At 39.1% G+C, this 19,099-nt stretch overlaps 1 protein-coding gene across 1 annotated transcript in view; it reads left to right on the forward strand.

The window, feature by feature from the left end:
- Positions 1–1,168: 1,168 nt before the first annotated feature.
- Positions 1,169–19,099, forward strand: part of ACVR1C (activin A receptor type 1C) — an 82,928-nt gene continuing 64,997 nt past the window's right edge. The window contains exon 1 of the mRNA XM_055572517.1: positions 1,169–1,337. Coding sequence (XP_055428492.1) covers positions 1,268–1,337 — 70 coding nt within the window. The 5' untranslated portion in view covers positions 1,169–1,267. The remainder of the gene's footprint in view (positions 1,338–19,099) is intronic.

Below are 19,099 nucleotides of genomic sequence, written 5' to 3' on the forward strand. Positions count from 1 at the left end.
AACTGAACTGATAATTGATTTACTTTGCTGTACACCGAAAACTAACATAACATTATAAATCAACTACACTCTAATAAAAATTTGAAAAAATCCTACTCACTTTAATGTACAGGCTAAATACGTGGATTGAATTTAGGCTAATTATTAATTGGTAAGCCTGCCCTTATACTTGCAAACACAATCCACATGGGAAACACTCATTTGATAAGCCCCAGGGATTTAAACAACACTAAAACAAGTTTCTAATATATTACTTTATATCATTCTTCACCTCTCCTTAAACTCTGTGTATGATTCCACTCTGCCCCTCAGTGTTTCGATTACTAAAATTGTAGTTGCTAAAATATCTTCCGTAGGACTGGTCCTGTACTTCCTTCCAAACCTGGATTACGCACTGCAGACGACCACATCGCGTGGCGCAGGTAGTCTGCCTTCGGTCGCCATTCATAGAAGGATGGGTTGCTGGAGGGAAGGGTTGCTTGAAGGCACCAGATCAGAGAAGAAATTTGTTTAAACCACAGCTACAGGGAACCCAGGCAGTGGGGCAACTGATTATTTCCAGAGTTGGACACAGAGGGCGCCCTTCCACAGAGGCGCGCACAGCCAGGACGTGGCGGAGCCTGGAGCCTGGGTGTTTCAGGGCTCAATCACGTTAGAAAACCTTGAGGGCACTGACGACAAGTGAGTGTCAAGAGACCTGGACGCATGGATCTACAGTAGGAGACTACAGAGCGGAGCCACCAGGAAGCAACTGCTTCAGGGTTTAAGTTTTCCTAAAGTCTCAGTAGGGCTTTCCCTCCTGTCCCGACCCGCTTCTCAGCGTACCCAGTCCTGGGGACTCCGTGCCACCCCACCATCTTTCTTATTCCGCTCCGTACCCATCGCCGCCCCGCCTCTGGGCGATCTCACTGCCTCTCCCACGAGCCGCCTTTGCCCGCCTGCTGGGCAGCGCCAGGCCCCGGGCAGCTGCCGGAGAGCCCAGGGGCGGAGGCGCGGCAGGGGCGGGCTCTGTCGCCCCCCCACCCCCCGCCCCTGCCAGCCCGGCTGCGGGGCCAGTGGCTGGAGCCCCGCGCACAGCCAGCCGCGGGGGGCGGGGGATGGGGGAGGCAGGGGAGGGGGACGCCAGCGCTGAATAGAGCCAACCGCACACTTCAAAAGGGTGCCGGGCTGCGCTTCCTTTAGGTGCCCCGGGAACTTCAAAGCGGCCCGCGCTGCCCCGGCCGCTCCTCTCCCGGGCCTCGCAGCCCGGGCGCGGCGCCTTGTGGCCATGACCCGAGCGCTCTGCGCCGCGCTTCGCCAGGCTTTTCTGCTCGCCGCCGCCGCCGCACTCTCGGCAGGTACCACAGGCTCTCTTTTCTCCGAGCCCGCGAGGGTGGAAGTCGGGGGCTGTTTGCGGGTGGGCGAGGGATGGGGGAAGAAGGTGCTCCGAGCGAAATGACCTTCCTCGGGGAAGGGTGGGTAGCGCCAGCTGGATTGAGAGTGGCGTGGGATAGGGCTCAGCGTGGGCACCTGACGTCTGATAGCGGGGTAGACAGGTGTGTCGAGGATGAAGCCACTAGGAGGAGGGAAAAAGCTACAGGGACGTGGGGGTATGGTGTTAGGGGGGAGCTGAGGGGAGCTGAGTGACAGCTTGGGGGGCAGTTTGCAGCGGAGGGACTAGGAAAGTGTTTGTGGGTGTGCGCAGGGCTGGGAGTTGGGTGACACCCTGAGTTCACTCTGCTGGGGCTTTAGGGATGCTCTGTGCTGAGCTCCGGAGAGCTGAGCAAGGATGGGGAGACGGTGGTGGGAGGGTAGGGAGTGGTGGTGGCAATTCAGTCTGAGTTTTAAGAGATGAGGGTTACCTCAAAAGCCGCTGGTGCCAAGCTCCGTAGGTGGGAGTGGGAGCTTAAATCTGCGTGGTTTGCAAGGCACAGTGCTTTCGAGGTATGATCTTTACTAAGAGTTGCAGGGGAAAAAATGTTCTGGCAAGAGTCCCAGCGTTTATAACAGGTCTGTGCTTTGATAGGCTAAATAGAACCCTCGGCCCAAGCTAGAAATTAAACATTTCTTTATAATGTTGACTAGAAACTGGGGCAAATGCATCTTTTAGTAAAATTATAGTGTGCTATGATGAAAAATCCTTTAACCCTAAAACTCTTTTCATTATAACGTTATTCTGGGTTACGGAGAGACACCAGGAGCAGATTCCTTGCTAACTCATTCTTTAAACATCCCAAAAAGACATTTAAAATATTTGCACATAAGAACTACGGTGTTTTTCCGTTGGCCTGTATTTTGTCCAAAGATGATTTTTATGCATTTTTGTGACAATCTGTTTGACATTAATAGCTATACTCCAGGTAGTTTTCATCTTAGCGACATACTGGGGAGAATGTTTTGAATAGTATGATTGCTGTCAAATGCAGAGTCAGTGTTTCAGATGGTCTGAGAGATTTACCAAACATTGTATTCAAATGAGAATTTAATTGTTGGAAGTGATCAGTTGATGCAATATGAGAATTAAAACATTTCTTATCTTTGAAAAGGCCAGCCTCTTAGGAGAGCGGTTACCCAGAGACTTAGCCAGAAGATGATGTGATAAAGGGAAACATTTGTGTTCAGAGTCAGTAAATTCATCAATGGGAAGAAAAATGGCTATGGAAAGTCTTTATAAGAAATGGGCAGAAACTCCACTAACTTGGAGTATTCAAAGTGCTCTTGATGATTTAATTGAATTTACACACTTTTACATACACATACACAGTCTGCTGGAGATCACAGTTCTGACTGGGTACCTCTCAAGTTGCCTCTGAAGGCTATCTGTACATCCTTTTTTATTTCAGGGAACTAATAGTTTTGTTGCAGACATTTAAACAGTAGACTCAATAATTTTTTAATCTAGCTTGAAAGGTTTATTATGTGACAGATTCTTTAGAAAATTTCGGTGTTTAGAAACACTAGGCATAGCAACATAGGAAAATATGCCCTGCTATGTTCTCAAAAAGGCATGGAAACTTTTGAAATTAAAATGTGCAAAAAACAAAGAAAATAGATCGTCCCTTCAAATTTGCTTGTTTCCTGAAAATTAAAAAAAAAGAAGTGAAAGTTGCTTAGTCTTGTCCAACTCATTGTGACCCCATGGACTATACAGTCCATGGAATTCTCTGGGTAAGAATACTGGAGTGGGTAGCTGTTCCCTTACTCCAGGGAATCTTCCCAACCCAGGGATGGAACCCAGGTCTCCTGTATTGCAGGCAGATTCTTTACCAGCTGAGCCACCAAGGAAGCCCAAGAATACTGGAGTGGGTAGCCTATCCCTTCTCCAGGGGATCTTCCCGACCCAGGAATTTAACTGGGGTCTCCTGAATTGCAGGCAGATTCTTTACCGACTGGGCTATTGGGCAAAGGCTATGGAAAATGCCTGATATGGAGATAATGTGGCAATATAGTAGAAAAGTACTTACCAAAATCGAACTTTTACAGTGAACTTTTCTATGTGGAATGAAATCAGTTTCAAATCTCTTTAAGAAGCTTTACTTCTCTTTGTGTCCCACCGAAAAAATGTAGATTGTGCATTGCATTTTTGATTCTTGCTTTTATAAAAATCTTTGATTATTTGATAGAGGGATTCAAGGTAATTTATTTCATCTTTTAAATTGTTTTTCTCATGTAGTTACCTTCATTAATTTTGACCTAGTCACTTACAAATTGTATTGTTAATCACATTTACCATCTTTTGAAAACATACATGCCATGATTGACATATTATATGAGAAGTTGCTATTGACACAGTGACATAGCAAAACTGCATGACAGAAAACATCACTTTCCAATTTGACTCTGCTGAGCACCAGGCCTAGGACCTGAAATATCTGAAAATATTGATGAACCAATAAACCCTTTTTGCTTTGGCTGTTCTCCTCCAGCATCTCTAGCACCTTAGGCGCGTTAAGCCTTGGCAGCAAAGTAGAAATCATTGCTCCTTGCTGAGAATCTCAGAGGGTAACTGCTGGTCTGGTAGAAACTTAGAGAAAATGTTTATTGGTTTGGACTGGCTAAAAAAATTAGATTGTTCTGAGTTGCTCTAATTATCTGTTTCTGTGTTCCTTGGTGTTTGATAAGGAAGACCTGACATGATCTCCAAACATTTATCATGTGTACAAACAACAAATTGCCAGAAAATGTCTTGGGGTTCTCAAATTTGAAGCTGGACTTGGGTATTATACAGATTTACACATTGTATATCCTCTACTTATTTTATGAAAGTCCTTTGTCTTCTAGTTGGAAAGGATTATTAGGCCTCTAGAAGGCTAGGTGCTATTACTCCAAAAGTGAAAAAAGAACTTTCATTTAATAACTCGAGTGGGAGTGGGGGTTTCAGGTGATGAGTTTTGTCTTGTTTTCCCACTTAACAGCAGTTAGCAGTTCCTACTATACATTTTAAGCTGAGCTGAAAGTGAAAGCCTTGGACTGACGGAGTTTATCATGCAAAAGATGTCACCTTTGCCTTTCTTTAAGGACAGTCATTTATTGGTTGACTGACACAAATGTAGCAAGAGGCTCCGTGGTTCTGAAAAAGAGACTTCTTTGGACTCAAAGCAACTCTGTGCAGGAGTACTTGCGGGCATATTTCTTCATTCTCTCTACTGCCTGGACCCACTGAGAGTTCCTTCGTTTTACTACAAGGATGCAAAAATGAAGTATTTGAGGTGTGAGAGTATGAGAGGAGCAAAGGATGACACCCAGTTTTGGCCTAAGCAATAGAAGAGGCCATTAAGAGGGGTGAAGCTAACTGCAGGAGCAGTCTGAGGAGGACTGAGGCATGGAGGCAGAGAGTTGGAGCTTGGTGTTGGTATGTTGACCTTTAAATGTCTATTAAGCACTGAGTGGAGATGTCAAGTAAGCAGTTGGTTGTACTGAGCCTGGAGTTTTGTGGGTAAGACTAACCTGAAGCTTAAAAATCTAGAGCCAAAGGCATTTACAGATAATTTTAAAAGCCACATTAAATAGTCATATACTTAGCAAGTCATAGCATGTCCAGTTAAACTGAATTTCAGATAAACAACAAATAATTTTTTAGTTATGTTACAAATATGACATGGGACATACATATATTAAAAATTAATTGCTGTCTAATATCAATTTAGCTTGGCATTCTGTACTTTTATCTGGCAATCTAACACTAAAAAAAAAATATTGACAGCAAAAGAGACAGTCTTATGGACTCTGTGAGAGAGGGAGAGGGTGGGAAGATTTGGGAGAATGGCATTGAAACATGTAAAATATCATGTATGAAACGAGTTGCTAGCCCAGGTTCGATGCATGATACTGGATGCTTGGGGCTGGTGCACTGGGACGACCCAGAGGGATGGAATGGGGAGGGAGGAGGGAGGAGGGTTCAGGATGGGGAACACATGTATACCTGTGGTGGATTCATTTTGATATTTGGCCAAACTAATACAATTATGTAAAGTTTAAAAATAAAATAAAATTAAATTAAAAAAAATATTGTAGTGAGATGAAATGCTTCAAATATATGAATTCCAAGCCTTTGCATTAGAAAATGTGCCTATTTTCCTGTCCTTGTCTCTTAAAACTTCTGTTCTTGTTCTGCTGCCATCTCCATAGTATCTCTGAATAGGTCACTTCCAAGCCTTTGAACTGGATGTCTCCACGGCTTAGTCAACAATGAGGGATACCCAGACTTTCCTAACTTACAGGAAGGAGTACTTTAACATGAAAGAATGTGTGAAAAAGAAGTACTCTCTAGACTCTGTGAATGATTTATTATTATGTGAAAGCAGTTGGTTTTTCCCAAGGTTATGTTTTTTTTTAATATGATTGTTACTTTCAAATCCATTTTTAGAGCACAGAAGGACTGGTTCTACCCTGGGATACAGAGATTTGAGGATGCTCAAGTCCCTTACATACAACTGTGTAGTATTTGCATGTAATCTATGTACATCCTCCCATATACTTTAAATCATCTCTAGATTACTTATATTAACTAATACAATGTAAGTGAAGTTGCTCAGTCGTGTTCGACTCTTTGCGACCCCATAAACTGGGGCCTACCAGGCTCCTCTGTCTATGGGATTTTCTAGGCAATAGTGCTGGAGTGAACCGTGAACTTCCTGATGTTCAAGCTGGTTTTAGAAAAGGCAGAGGAACCAGAGATCAAATTGCCAACATCCGCTGGATCATCGAAAAAGCAAGAGAGTTCCAGAAAAACATCTATTTCTGCTTTATTGACTATGCCAAAGCCTTTGACTGTGTGGATCACAATAAACTGTGGAAAATTCTGAAAGAGATGGGAATACCAGACCACCGGACCTGCCTCTTGAGAAATTTGTATGCAGATCAGGAAGCAACAGTTAGAACTGGACATGGCACAACAGATTGGTTCCAAATAGGAAAAGGAGTTCATCAAGGCTGTATACTGTCACCCTGTTTATTTAACTTATATGCAGAGTACATCATGAGAAACGCTGGACTGGAAGAAACACAAGCTGGAATCAAGATTGCCGGGAGAAATATCAATACCCTCAGATATGCAGATGACACCACCCTTATGGCAGAAAGTAAAGAGGAACTCAAAAGCCTCTTGATGAAAGTGAAAGTGGAGAGTGAAAAAGTTGGCTTAAAGCTCAACATTCAGAAAAGGAAGATCATGGCATCCGGTCCCACCACTTCATGGGAAATTGATGGGGAAACAGTGGAAACAGTGTCAGACTTTATTTTTCTGGGCTCCAAAATCACTACAGATGGTGACTGCAGCCATGAAATTAAAAGACACTTACTCCTTGGAAGGAAAGTTATGACCAACCTAGAGAGCATATTCAAAAGCAGAGACATTACTTTGCCAACAAAGGTTCGTCTAGTCAAGGCTATGGTTTTTCCTGTGGTCATGTATGGATGTGAGAGTTGGACTGTGAAGAAGGCTGAGCGCCGAAGAATTGATGCTTTTGAACTGTGGTGTTGGAGAAGACTCATGAGAGTCCCTTGGACTGCAAGGAGATCCAACCAGTCCATTCTGAAGGAGATCAGCCCTGGGATTTCTTTGGAAGGAATGATGCTAAAGCTGAAACTCCAGTGCTTTGGCCACCTCATGCGGAGAGTTGACTCATTGGAAAAGACTCTGATGCTGGGAGGGATTGGGGGCAGGAGGAGAAGGGGACGACAGAGGATAAGATGGCTGGATGGCATCACTGACTTGATGGACATGAGTCTGAGTGAACTCCAGGAGTTGGTGATGGACAGGGAGGCCTGGCATGCTGCGATTCATGGGGTCGCAAAGAGTCGGACACGACTGAGCGACTGATCTCATCTGATCTGATCTGAGTACTGGAGTGGATTGCCATTTCCTTCTCCAGGGGATCTTCCCAACCCAGAGCTCGAACCCACATCTCCTTGCATTGTAGATAAACGCTTTACCGTCTGAGCCACCAGGGAAGTCAATGTAAACACTATGTAAATAGTTGTAAGTACAATGTAAAAACTATGTAAAGAGCTGCTGTGCTTGCATGCTAAATTGCTTTAGTCCTATCCATCTCTTAGCAACCCTATGGGCTGTAGCCTGCCAGGCTTCTCTATTCATGGGGATTTTCCAGGAAAGAATACTGGAGTGGGTTGCCATGCCCTCCTCCAGGGGATCTTCCCAACTCACGGATTGAACCTGCATCTCATGTCTCCTGCATTGGTAAGCAGGCTCTTTACCATTAGTGCCATCTAAGAAGCCCACCAACACATGGCAAATTCAGTTTTTGCTTTTTGGAACTTTCTGGAGGTGGTTGATTGCATCGACAAATGTGGAACCTATGCATAAGGAGGCCAACTGTATTCTCCTTTTGGAAGAATTCTAGGCGGTAGCTGAGATCAAGCTTGTTGTATTTTTCTTGGCAGAACCTGCATCCCTTATTGTAAATAAGAAAAAGTTAAGGAGAGAGGAGAATGAATAGAGTCGCATACGACTTAATAACCTGACACAGCTTGAAGTTCCAGAACATGTTCCTAAGAGAGTGATTTCAAGTCCTTCAGGAGAGGGTCAGGGATATCTAAATATCATCCAGAGGCTGTGTAGTTCCTGCTCTAGCTAAGTCTTGACCTGCTACCAAATAATTAGTGTTGGCTTCATTTTGAGATATGTAGGGGAAAAATATCCTATAAATGATCAACTGTGGGCATAAATCATTAATTAGCTCAAACAGATATGTTCGTATGCATATAAGTAGTTTATTTTAATAATCAAACAACAGGATTAATTTTCAAATATAAATAGAAAACAGAACTAAACAGGAGAAAAAGGAAAAGGTTTAAGAATAGAGTGTGTATTATCTATCATTCTTTAACATTTATATCTGTTTGGCTTTTTTTTGGATTTTTTGATTGCTTATGACTTCATATTAAAAAATTTTCACAGCTAATAGTAAAAAATCTCAAGATTTATCTTTATGTTGTTTAAGACATTGGAATAATATTGGAATATGTTCATAAGTGATATAGAAATTCCAGATGAATGTACAAGTATATGAATGTACTAAAGCCATCAAATTATATACTTTAGATTGGCAAATTGTATGTAATATTATTTTATTTCAATAAAGCTGTTAAAAGTAGTTTTAATAGTTATAATAATAATAATAAATTCCACTTTTGCTAACAGACTTAGGAATACCTGAATACTGTCTCGGTTCAGCTGTGTGTCTCCTCCAGTCTAAGGGGGGTTACTAAGGGGGCCATGTAGAAAATGGCGGGAAAATAAGTCAAAGTAACTTTCTTTGCCACCTGGTACTTTGGCCTTGAATTGTATGGTGGAACTCTAATATCCTCCCTTTTTCTACACTTTAAAAAATTAAATAACCTAGGATAAATAAAGGGGGTTTGTGATATGTCAGAATCCTAGATCTTGACACTACGATACCATCAAAGGGTCTTGCAATTCTTGCATGAAGGCAGAGTGATGAAGTGGGGGCCCTCTATCTTCAGTAGCTCATGGTAGTTCAGCCTTCATGGCAGCCCTGACAGGAGTTCCAGGCCGTAATCTCAGGGGTGACTGCTAAGTAGGAGAAAGGCAGAGTCTGTGGAGAAGGGTGGCTGGTTGTGGTCTATGGTGAAGTGGGTGCTGCCCTTCCCATGCTTGCTGTGAAAAGAAATAGGCGACAGGGTCGTGACCAAGACCTGTGCCTTTCATGTTCTTTGAAAACTGGATCCCTGAAGCATGTGGGCCTTTTAGTTCCCTGGAAGCTGAACAATAATGATCACTCCTCCTTTGCATTTAGGGATCTAGCAAGAAGTAACACAGAGAGAGAGGAGGTGAGTAGGAGTGTGAAAGAGATGAGGAAGACTTTTATTTCCATAGAAGCCAACCCTCCATTATTTTTCACTCTTTTGCCTTATCACGTGGCTCTTGAATTCACCTGCTCTGATTGACCAACAAGATTCTGTTCTGTCCTGATGCTTCCCTTTTTCTCCTCTAGAATAACCTCCCTCTTCCATTGTTTTCTTCTTCTTATTTAGAATAGGTATATGAAGATACTGTTTCTTTGGAATTGTTTTAAATTAATCCCCTCAAGAATTCATGGGTGAATCATTCAGTATGACTCAAGAGCTTGGCTTATTATTTTTTTAAAAACAATTTAAATGTGTCAGTGACTTAAGCATCCCAAATTAGATCAATCTACTTTTTCATTAAACTTTTCACATTGAGAAAATGATTAGGTTGCTCTAATTTTGCAAGTAAAACACATATATTTTCTTCTAATTTGTTTTATCATTTTTGTCTCATGCTAAGGTAAAATGACAGAGATAGATGCCACATCTCTGTATGTTGATTAAGCTCCATGTAAATTTTTCATTCAGTGCCATGATTGAATTAATACTCTGGTCAAAAACCAGATTAGAAAAAAATCTAATCCATCAAGATCTGGACAATGATCATTTTAATGCAAAATGTCTAGTTTCATAAATGCATGCTTAGTTTAGGGATGTTAATTTAGAGGGTGGTAATCCAGATTAACAGTTTTCAGGAACCAGATTGTTTTAAAACAGAGCCAAAATACACTAAAGAATATTAATTCATCACATATCATAGCTCCATCCCATGACATTTTCCTGGCCTGATCCTCTAGAAATGTGCTTTTTTTCTCCTTTCTATTTCCGTTATTGCTCTTCAAGGGTAAAGGTCTGCACTGTGAAGCTTTACCTCTCTGAAACCATAGGGAGACTGCATGTGTGTTTAGTCACTCAGTCATGTCCAGCTCTGTGCGAACCCAGAGTAGTAGTCCATCAAGCTCCTCTGTCCATGGGATTTTCCAGGCAAAAATACTGGAGTGAGTTGCCATTCGTCTAGGAGATCTTCCTGATCCATGGATTGAACCTACGTCTCCTAAATCTCCTGCATTGGCACTCAAATTCCACTATTTCCAGGAAATAGCCCATTCACTCTAAATTTGAAACACTGAATAAGGAATAATTATATAATTAGCAGAAGATTCCTTAAAGAATAATAAATGCATAGTTGAACAAACTTTTCTCCCTTTTAAAATCTTTTTCTCCTATAGCTGTTCTCTATAAATAGTAGCTCTATTATATTAAAAAGTGTTGCTTTTTTGCATGTAGAAGAAAGTTGACTTTGTTAAAACAGCTGGACTTGAACTCTCCTTTGGATATTATCATTATCATAAAGATTTTCATAGTATTTCCTTATTACTTTTTAATACCAATAGTATTTGTAGTGCTGTCCCATCTTTTATTGTTGACATTGAGCATTTGAATTTTCTTTCTTTTTACCTTGATCAGTCTAGCTGGAGATTTATCAATTTTATTGATTTCTTTCAAGTGTGTAAAGCATATGAGGTTAATAGCACAAAAGACAAGAAGAGGGAAATAGAAGAATATGATAATAAGGTTCTTAGATTAAACTATGATAATTTAAAGGTGCATATTATAAATCTTGTAGTAATAACTAAAAAGGAAGCAAAGATGTAGCTTATAAACTAATATTAGAAATAATATAGATTACTAACAGTCAATTAAACCAAATGAAGGCAAAAATTGAGGAAAAAAAGGAAAGATAAAAATAAAAAGGTAACAGATTTAAACATAACCACATTGATACATACATTAAGTGTATATGCTCTAAACACTCCAGTTAAAAGATAAGTATGGAAGACTAGATGTAAAACAATACCCAACCATATGTTCTTTTCAAGAAAACCATTTATATACACATAGGTATGTATGTTGGAGAAGGAAGTGGCAACCCACTCCAGTATTCTAGCCTAGAGAATCTTGTGGACAGAGGAGCCTGGTGGGCTGCTGTCCATAGTGTTGCACAGAGTCAGACATGACTGAAGCAACTTTGCATGCATGCATGCATTGGAGAAGGAAATGGCAACCCACTGCAGTATTCTTGCCTGGAGAATCCCAGGGACAGAGGAGCCTGGTGGGCTGCCATCTGTGGGGTCACACAGAGTCGGACACGACTGAAACGACTTAGCAACAGCAGCAGCAGGCATGTATGTGGGCTTTCCAGGTGGTGCTAGTGGCAAAGAATCCACCCACCAATGCAGGGGACCTAAGAGATGTGGGTTTGATCCCTGGGTCAGGAAGATCCCCTGCAGGAGGGCATGGCAACCCATTCCAGTATTCTTGCTTGGAGAATCCCATGGACAGAGGAGCCTGGCTGTTACCATAGGGTAACAAAGAGCTGGACATGACTGAAGGGACTTAGCACGCATGCATGTATGTTTGCAGGTGTACATATGTACACATAAAGTTAAGAGTCTGAAGACGGGAAATCTATAATATGCAGACATTCAGCACCAAAAAGCTGGAGTAACTATATTAACAGTAACAAAATGAAGAGAGAGATAAACAATAAAAATATTAAGCATAGCTGGGATATCTGTATTAATTTCAAGAGAGTAGATTTTATAGCAAAGAGTATCACCAGTGATAAAGAAAGACATGTCATAATAATAAATATTACCAGGGATAAAGCAAGAGATTTCCTAACAATAAATATACATCAAGAGGGCATAATAATCTTAATGTGCATGTACCCATTAACAAACTTTTCAAATATGTGAAGCAAAAATTTCAAAAACTAAAAATAAGAATAGCCAAATTCAAATATAAGTTGAAAATATTAGCAGTCCTCTCTCAGTGGTTGATAAAACAAGAAGACAGAAAATCAGTGAAGATAAAAAAGATGATTTGAATCACAACATTAAGCAACTTGACCTGAATAACATTTATAGAACACTCCACCTGACAATGGAATAATATTATTTTCAAATGCACATGGTACATTCTCCAGGCCAGATGCATGTTAGACTCTGAAATAAATAAAAATGAAATTAAAAATAACTAAAATTATACAGATGATGTCCTTTCATCCCCAATGATTTAAATTAGAAGTCAATAACAAAACAATCTGGAAATTCCCCAAATATTTGGAATTTATTCAACACATATCTAAATAGCCCACAGATCCCAGAACATCACAAAATATGGAAAATATTCTAACTCAATGAAAACAAAAACACAGCATAGCACAATTTATGGATGAGCTGGAGCAGTTGCTGGGAAGGAAGTTTAGAGCTTTAAATACTTATAGCAGAAAAAAAGAAAGGTCTTAAGTGATGACTTAAGAAAAGGGTCGGCAGACTATGACCCATTGGCTGTCCAACTTGTAAATAAAGTTTTATTGAAACACAGCAACACCTATTTATGTATCGTCTATGCTTGCTTTTATACTATGATGGCAGAATTAAGTAGCTGCAACACAGACTGTAGGGCCCATGAGACTAAAATATGTACTATCTGACCCTTTAAGTGGAGAAGGAAATGGCAACCCACTCCAGTATTCTTGTCTAGAGAATCACGTGAACAGAGGAGCCTGGTGGGCTGCCATCCATAGGGTCACACAGATTCAGACATGACTGAAACAACTTAGAATGCATGCATGCATTGAAGAAGGAAATGGCAACTCACTGCAGTATTCTTACCTGGAGGATCCCAGGGACAGAGGAGCCTGGTGGGCTGCCGTCTATTGGGTCGCTCAGGGTCGAACATGACTGAAGCGACTTAGCAGCAGCAGCAGCAGACCCTTTAGGAAAAAGTCTGTAAACTTTTGATCTAAGGTACCAACTTAAGAAGATAGAATAAAAAGGAATAAATTAAGTTCAAAGTAGGTAGAGGAATGAAATAGTGGTAAGAATACAAAATGATTGAAGGAAAAAAAAAAAAGAAAATCAATAAATCCAAATTGTTTTTCATCTGAAAAGTGACCAATATCACTCATAGAGACTGCAAAAATCTTCAACAAAATATCAAGTTGAATTCAACAATATAATAACAGGGTAATACATCATGATCAAGCAGGGTTTATCCTGGGTATGCAAGACTTTTAAATGTTAGGAAATCTAATATTACAATTCATCATTTCAGTAGAGTAAAGAAGAAAAAATATGGCAATATCAATAGATTCACAGAAACCAGATGACAATACTCAACATCAGTAATACAAACTCTCACCAAACTAAGAATGGAAGTGAACTTCTTAACATGAGAAAGAGCTTTTTCAGAAAACTTAACAGCTGCTGCTGCTGCTGCTGCATTGCTTCAGTCGTGTCCAACTCTGTGCGACCCCATAGACGGCAGCCCACCAGGCTCCCCTGTCCCTGGGATTCTCCAGGCAAGAACACCGGAGTGGGTTGCCATTTCCTTCTCCAATGCATGAAAGTGAAAAGTGAAAGTGAAGTCAGTCAGTTGTGTCCGACTCTTCTTGACCCCATGGACTGCAGCCTACCAGGCTCCTCCATCCATGGGATTTTCCAGGCAAGAGTACTAGAGTGGGGTGCCATTGCCTTCTCTTGTACTTATCTGTGAAAGACTGGACAGTTCTCACTAAGAGTGAGGACAAGGCAAAGATGTCTGTTCTTACTACTTCTAATCAATACCAAATGGAAAGTCCTAGCCAATACATTAACATAAGAAAAATGTATATAAGGCATATGGATTACATAGGAATATGTGCAAATTTGTCTATTCACAGATAATTTGATTTTATATATAGAAAATATTAAAGAATCTCCAAAAAAAGTTTTAGAACCAATAAGTTCTTGTTGAAGTTTAAGGTTGCATGATACACTTAATATAAAAAAAATCAATTCTATTTTTATATAACAGTAATGGAAATTTAAAAATTGGAAAAAGGAACCATGTACAGTGGCATCAAAAAATTCATGTAATACTTAGGTGTCAATCTAACACAATGTGTGGAAAATCTCTATTTTGGAAAATATGAAACACAGTTGAAAGAATTTAAAGACCTTAATAAATGGAATGATATACTATATTCTCTGAACTGAAGCTTCAGTGTTGCTAATATGTGAGCTATTTTCAAATAGGTCTGTAGACTCAATGTAATCACAATCAAAATCCCAGCAGGGATTTTTGCACAATTCACCAAGCTTTAAAAAAATTATGTGCTAAGTCACTTCAGTCATGTCTGACTCTTGGTGACGCTATGGATTGTAGCATGCCAGGCTCCTCTGTCCATGGGATTCTCCAGGCAAGAATACTGGTGTGGGTTGCCATGCCCTCTTCCGAGGAATCTTCCTGGCCCAGAGACTGAACCTGTATCTCTTATCTCTCTTGCATTGGCAGATAGGAATTACATGTAAAGGGAAATGAAAACCAAATCTATTTGGAAAAAGAAGAAGAAAAGTGAAATCTTCAGTGCCTGATCCAAGGCTTATAAATCTAGAGTAATTAAGATAATGTGTTGTTGGCAAAAGAAGAGAGGAACATTGATTAATGGAATAGAATAGAGAAACCAGAAATAGGTCTACATATTAATGATCAATTGATTTTTTACAAAAGTGTAAAGGCAATTCAATAGAGAAAGGACATTCTTTTCAACAAATGTTGCTGGAAAAAGAGGCAAAAAAAAAAAAAAAAAAAAAAGAGAGAGAGACAGAGAGAAAAGAACCTCAAAACATGCCTGGCATGGTTATAATTGTTAAGTCAGAATAGGTCATGAATGTAAAAATAAAATCTAAAACTATAAAAACTTAGAAGAAAAGTTTCTACTCTTGGGTTAGGCAACATTTCTTAGATGCAAGCACCACAAACATGATCCATAAAAGAAAATATTGATAAATAGGACTTTATCAAAATTTAAAACTTCTATTCCTTGAAAGGTGCAAATAAAAGAATGAAAAAACAAGCTGAAAGCCAGGAGATAATATTTGCAAGACACATACATATTTTATAAAACACTTAATTCAGAATACATGAAGGATTCTCAGGACTCAATAACAAGGAAACAAAGAACCCAGTAAGAAGCGAGCAAAAGACCTGAACAGGAAGATACCTGAATAGAAATAAGCACACCAAAAAAAATGAGGAAATGCTTATTATAACCACAACGACATGCCACCACATACCTGTTTCAATGGCTAAAAAAGCAAAACAACGAACAAACAAAAAGCAAGATGACAATACCAAGTCCTGGCAGGACTGCTAAGTACCTGGAACTCTTAAATATTACTGATAGGAATATAAAATGCTACTTTGAAAAACACTGGTAACTTTCTATAAATTTAAAATACACTTTCTATAAAATGTGGTAATCTCACTCCTAGATATTTAGAGAAGAGAAATTAAACTTATTTTATATAAAAATCTGTATATTAATATTTCTTACAGAGTTGTTCCTAATCAGCAAAAACTGGGGAAATATGTCATTTAATTTGTGAATGAATCAACAAACTCAAACCTTCATTCAATGAACTTTCTTTAATTAAAAATTTAAAAAATTTTCTATTTCTGTTTTGTAAATAATTCATTTGTATCTTTTTTAGATTCCACTTATAAATGATATTATATGATATTTGTCTTTGTTTGACTTACTTCACTTAGTATGATAATCTCTAGGTTCATCCTCATTGAATGACTTGTATGTAACAACATGAATGAATCTCAGATGCCTTAAGCCGAATGGCAGAAGCCAGAATCAAAAGGCTACACATTTATTCAGCGTTCTAGAGAAGGCAAATGTATAAGAACAGAAAACATCGTTTGCCATGGGTTGGGGTAGGGGGGTAGTTTTCTAAAAGGTATAAGAGGAAATTTGGGGGAGGCATGACTGAGCTGAAGTTGTCAAAACTCAAATCTGTATACTAAAAAGGAGGGATGTTACAGTGTGTAAATTATATCTCAATAAACTTGACCTACTTCCCAAATTGGAGGGCATGTAAAGTCAGCAGACAGTTGTTCAAACTGGTTAATCAAGAACAGCACTATATTTTTAGATTAATGCCCTAAGATAAGACAATACCCTAAAACAAAAATAATTAAGAGTAGGTGCCTCAGGAATGTGAGATTGGACAGATCCTTTTCATTTCAATTTTTCCTAACCTACTTTTTTTTTTTAAGTTTAACCACTTGCATCTATAACAACAAAACAACAAATAATTGATTACAAATAATTGATTTACTTTTGTTAACTTCTATTATATAAGTAAGGAGTTTCTGTACACATTAAAATGTTTTTGTGTATATCATCTTCAGTCTGTAAAATGGCATAGAGAGAAATGAAATCAAATTAGGATAAATAAGTCTATGTTTCATTCATTAGCATGGGTTAAGGATTTTTTTTCTTCTCTTAGGAAATTGCAACTGAGGGTCATTATCCATACACAGATAAAGTCCACTGTAAAAGTGGTATTGCTTACCTGCTTTTTTAGGTTAAAGTATTTGGTTCAACTTGAAAAGTCATTTATCACCTTCAGGAGAGCGCTTAGGGGCTGCTTCGGCTCTTTTTGTTGGTTTACCATAGCATTAAGCTTGCTTATGGAGAATTTTGCTTACAGCTGCCGTCTGCACAAAGAGCCATTAATGCACTAACAAACCTTATTTTGCTGAGTCAGGTTAGAGGTACCCCTTGCTTAATAGAGTGTCATGCACCCAGTGGGCAGTCAGCATTTTCTTGATTGTCTTCTACACACTCAGGGAAAGTCACCATGCTGATTTTGACCCTCTTCTAAGACAAAAGATGAGAGGAAATGTTATAGAAAGATCACCAAGCTAGGCTAGTTTGTTGGTTTATGTCCTGGAGATCAGGTAAGCTTCCAGTATAGAGCAAGGGTCATTATGTGATATTCATGTATCTGAATTTTCAGGGATAGCCTTATTTTCAAATATACTAGCCTATTTTCAGAACACAAATTGAAATTTTTGAACTCGAAAGTAGAGTTGCTATAAGCAATGGAGTAACATGGTAGTGCACATGTGGGTGAATACCAGACTCTACGATCAGTGTTTTTTTAAAGACATATGCAGAAGGTTGGCTGAAGATATCCCTATGATATCCTCAGTGACTGTCGATGAACTAAGTACTTTAACAGAGTGTGAAGTGATGTTAAAATCTTGTTGTTTCTGACTGCAGCATTAATATGTGTTCATTATAGGAGATTAGGGAAAAGTGTTGAAAAATGTGAAAATCGTTTAGTTTGATACCTCAAAGATAATCACTATTAATGTTTTGATATATTTCCTCCTAATCCTTATTTCTAGGCATATGTATGTAAATTAAGATCATATCCTATATGTTTTATGATTCTACTTTTCATTTGATTTTATGATTCTACTTTTCATTTGATAGAGTAGTGAACTACTGTAATTAAATGGGCTTCCACCGTGGCTCAGTGGTCAAGAATCTGCCTGCAAAGCAGGAGCCGCAGGAGACTTGGGTTTGATCACTGGGTCGGGAAGGTCCCCTGGAGGAGAGCGGGAAGACCCGCTCTTGTGTTCTTGCCTGAAAAATCTCACGGATAGAGGAGCCTGGTGGGATACAGTCTATGTGGTTGCAAAGAGTGGGACACAACTGAAGTGACTGAGCATAGTGCTCTAGTTAAATATTATTAAATACAGAATATTATGCCATCATAATATTATGCCATCATAAATATTCAGTCCATTCTGAAGGAGATCAGCCCTGGGATTTCTTTGGAAGGAGTGATGCTAAAGCTGAAACTTCTGTACTTTGGCCACCTCATGCAAAGAGTTGACTCATTGGAAAAGACTCTGATGCTGGGAGGGATAGGGGGCAGGAGGAAAAGGGGATGACAGAAGATGAGATGGCTGGATGGCATCACTGACTTGATGGATGTGAGTCTGAGTGAACTCCGGGGGTTGGTGATGGACAGGGAGGCCTGGCGTGCTGTGATTCATGGGGTCGCAAAGAGTCGGACACAACTGAGTGACTGATCTGATCTGATCTGATGCCATCATATGTATTATCAAAATTTATTTAAACATTTTGATTTGGAGATATATAGGTTATTTCCATTTTTTACTTTTGTGAAATAATTCTGCAGTAGAAATTTTAAATAAAATTTTGTTTTTCTGATTATTTCATATAGAGGAAGTGGGAATATAACTGAAAAGATGATAAACATTTTTAGGACTCTTGAGGCAAATATGTCAAATTGTACTCCCTAAAGTTTGTAAATGAAGCTCCATCTGTGTATAAAGATGAAATTTAATTGATCCCCTCTTGTCACTTCTGGGTGTTATAACTTACAAAATAATATTAAATAAAAATTATATCTTTGTTGTATTAATATTCTGTTTTGATTATTAATGAGATCAAATCTTTTCATGTTTATTGACAGTTTTTCTTTCTCTGTTCATCTACTTCATTCATTTCTCTACTGATATACTTGTCTTTTTCAAATATATTTTGTCAAACTGAAGAAGTCATTGATTCTACTTTTTAGTAGCATCATTTTTGTGAAAAATTTTAGTATAGTTAATTATAGTATTATAATTATAGTTAAGTTTAGTATAATTTTATATAAAATTTGAGAAAAATTTTAGTGTAGCAATCAATATGAGAATTAGGATTCTAGATCCTTCTACTCTTTGATCATGCTCAGATGCCAACGTTTTTTGCTTTTAAGACAAAGAAAGTCTATTTGGAGTTGAAGCTGCTGATTTTATCACGATAGTGCTGCAGTTTCACTACCAAAGAAAATGTTAATCAAAGCCATCAAGAGTTAAATAGTCACAGTTATATTCAAGGAGTGTGGTTTGGGCTTTGAATGAT

This window comes from Bubalus kerabau, chromosome 3, assembly GCF_029407905.1.
Source record: "Bubalus kerabau isolate K-KA32 ecotype Philippines breed swamp buffalo chromosome 3, PCC_UOA_SB_1v2, whole genome shotgun sequence".
NCBI classification, from domain to species: Eukaryota; Metazoa; Chordata; class Mammalia; order Artiodactyla; family Bovidae; genus Bubalus; species Bubalus kerabau.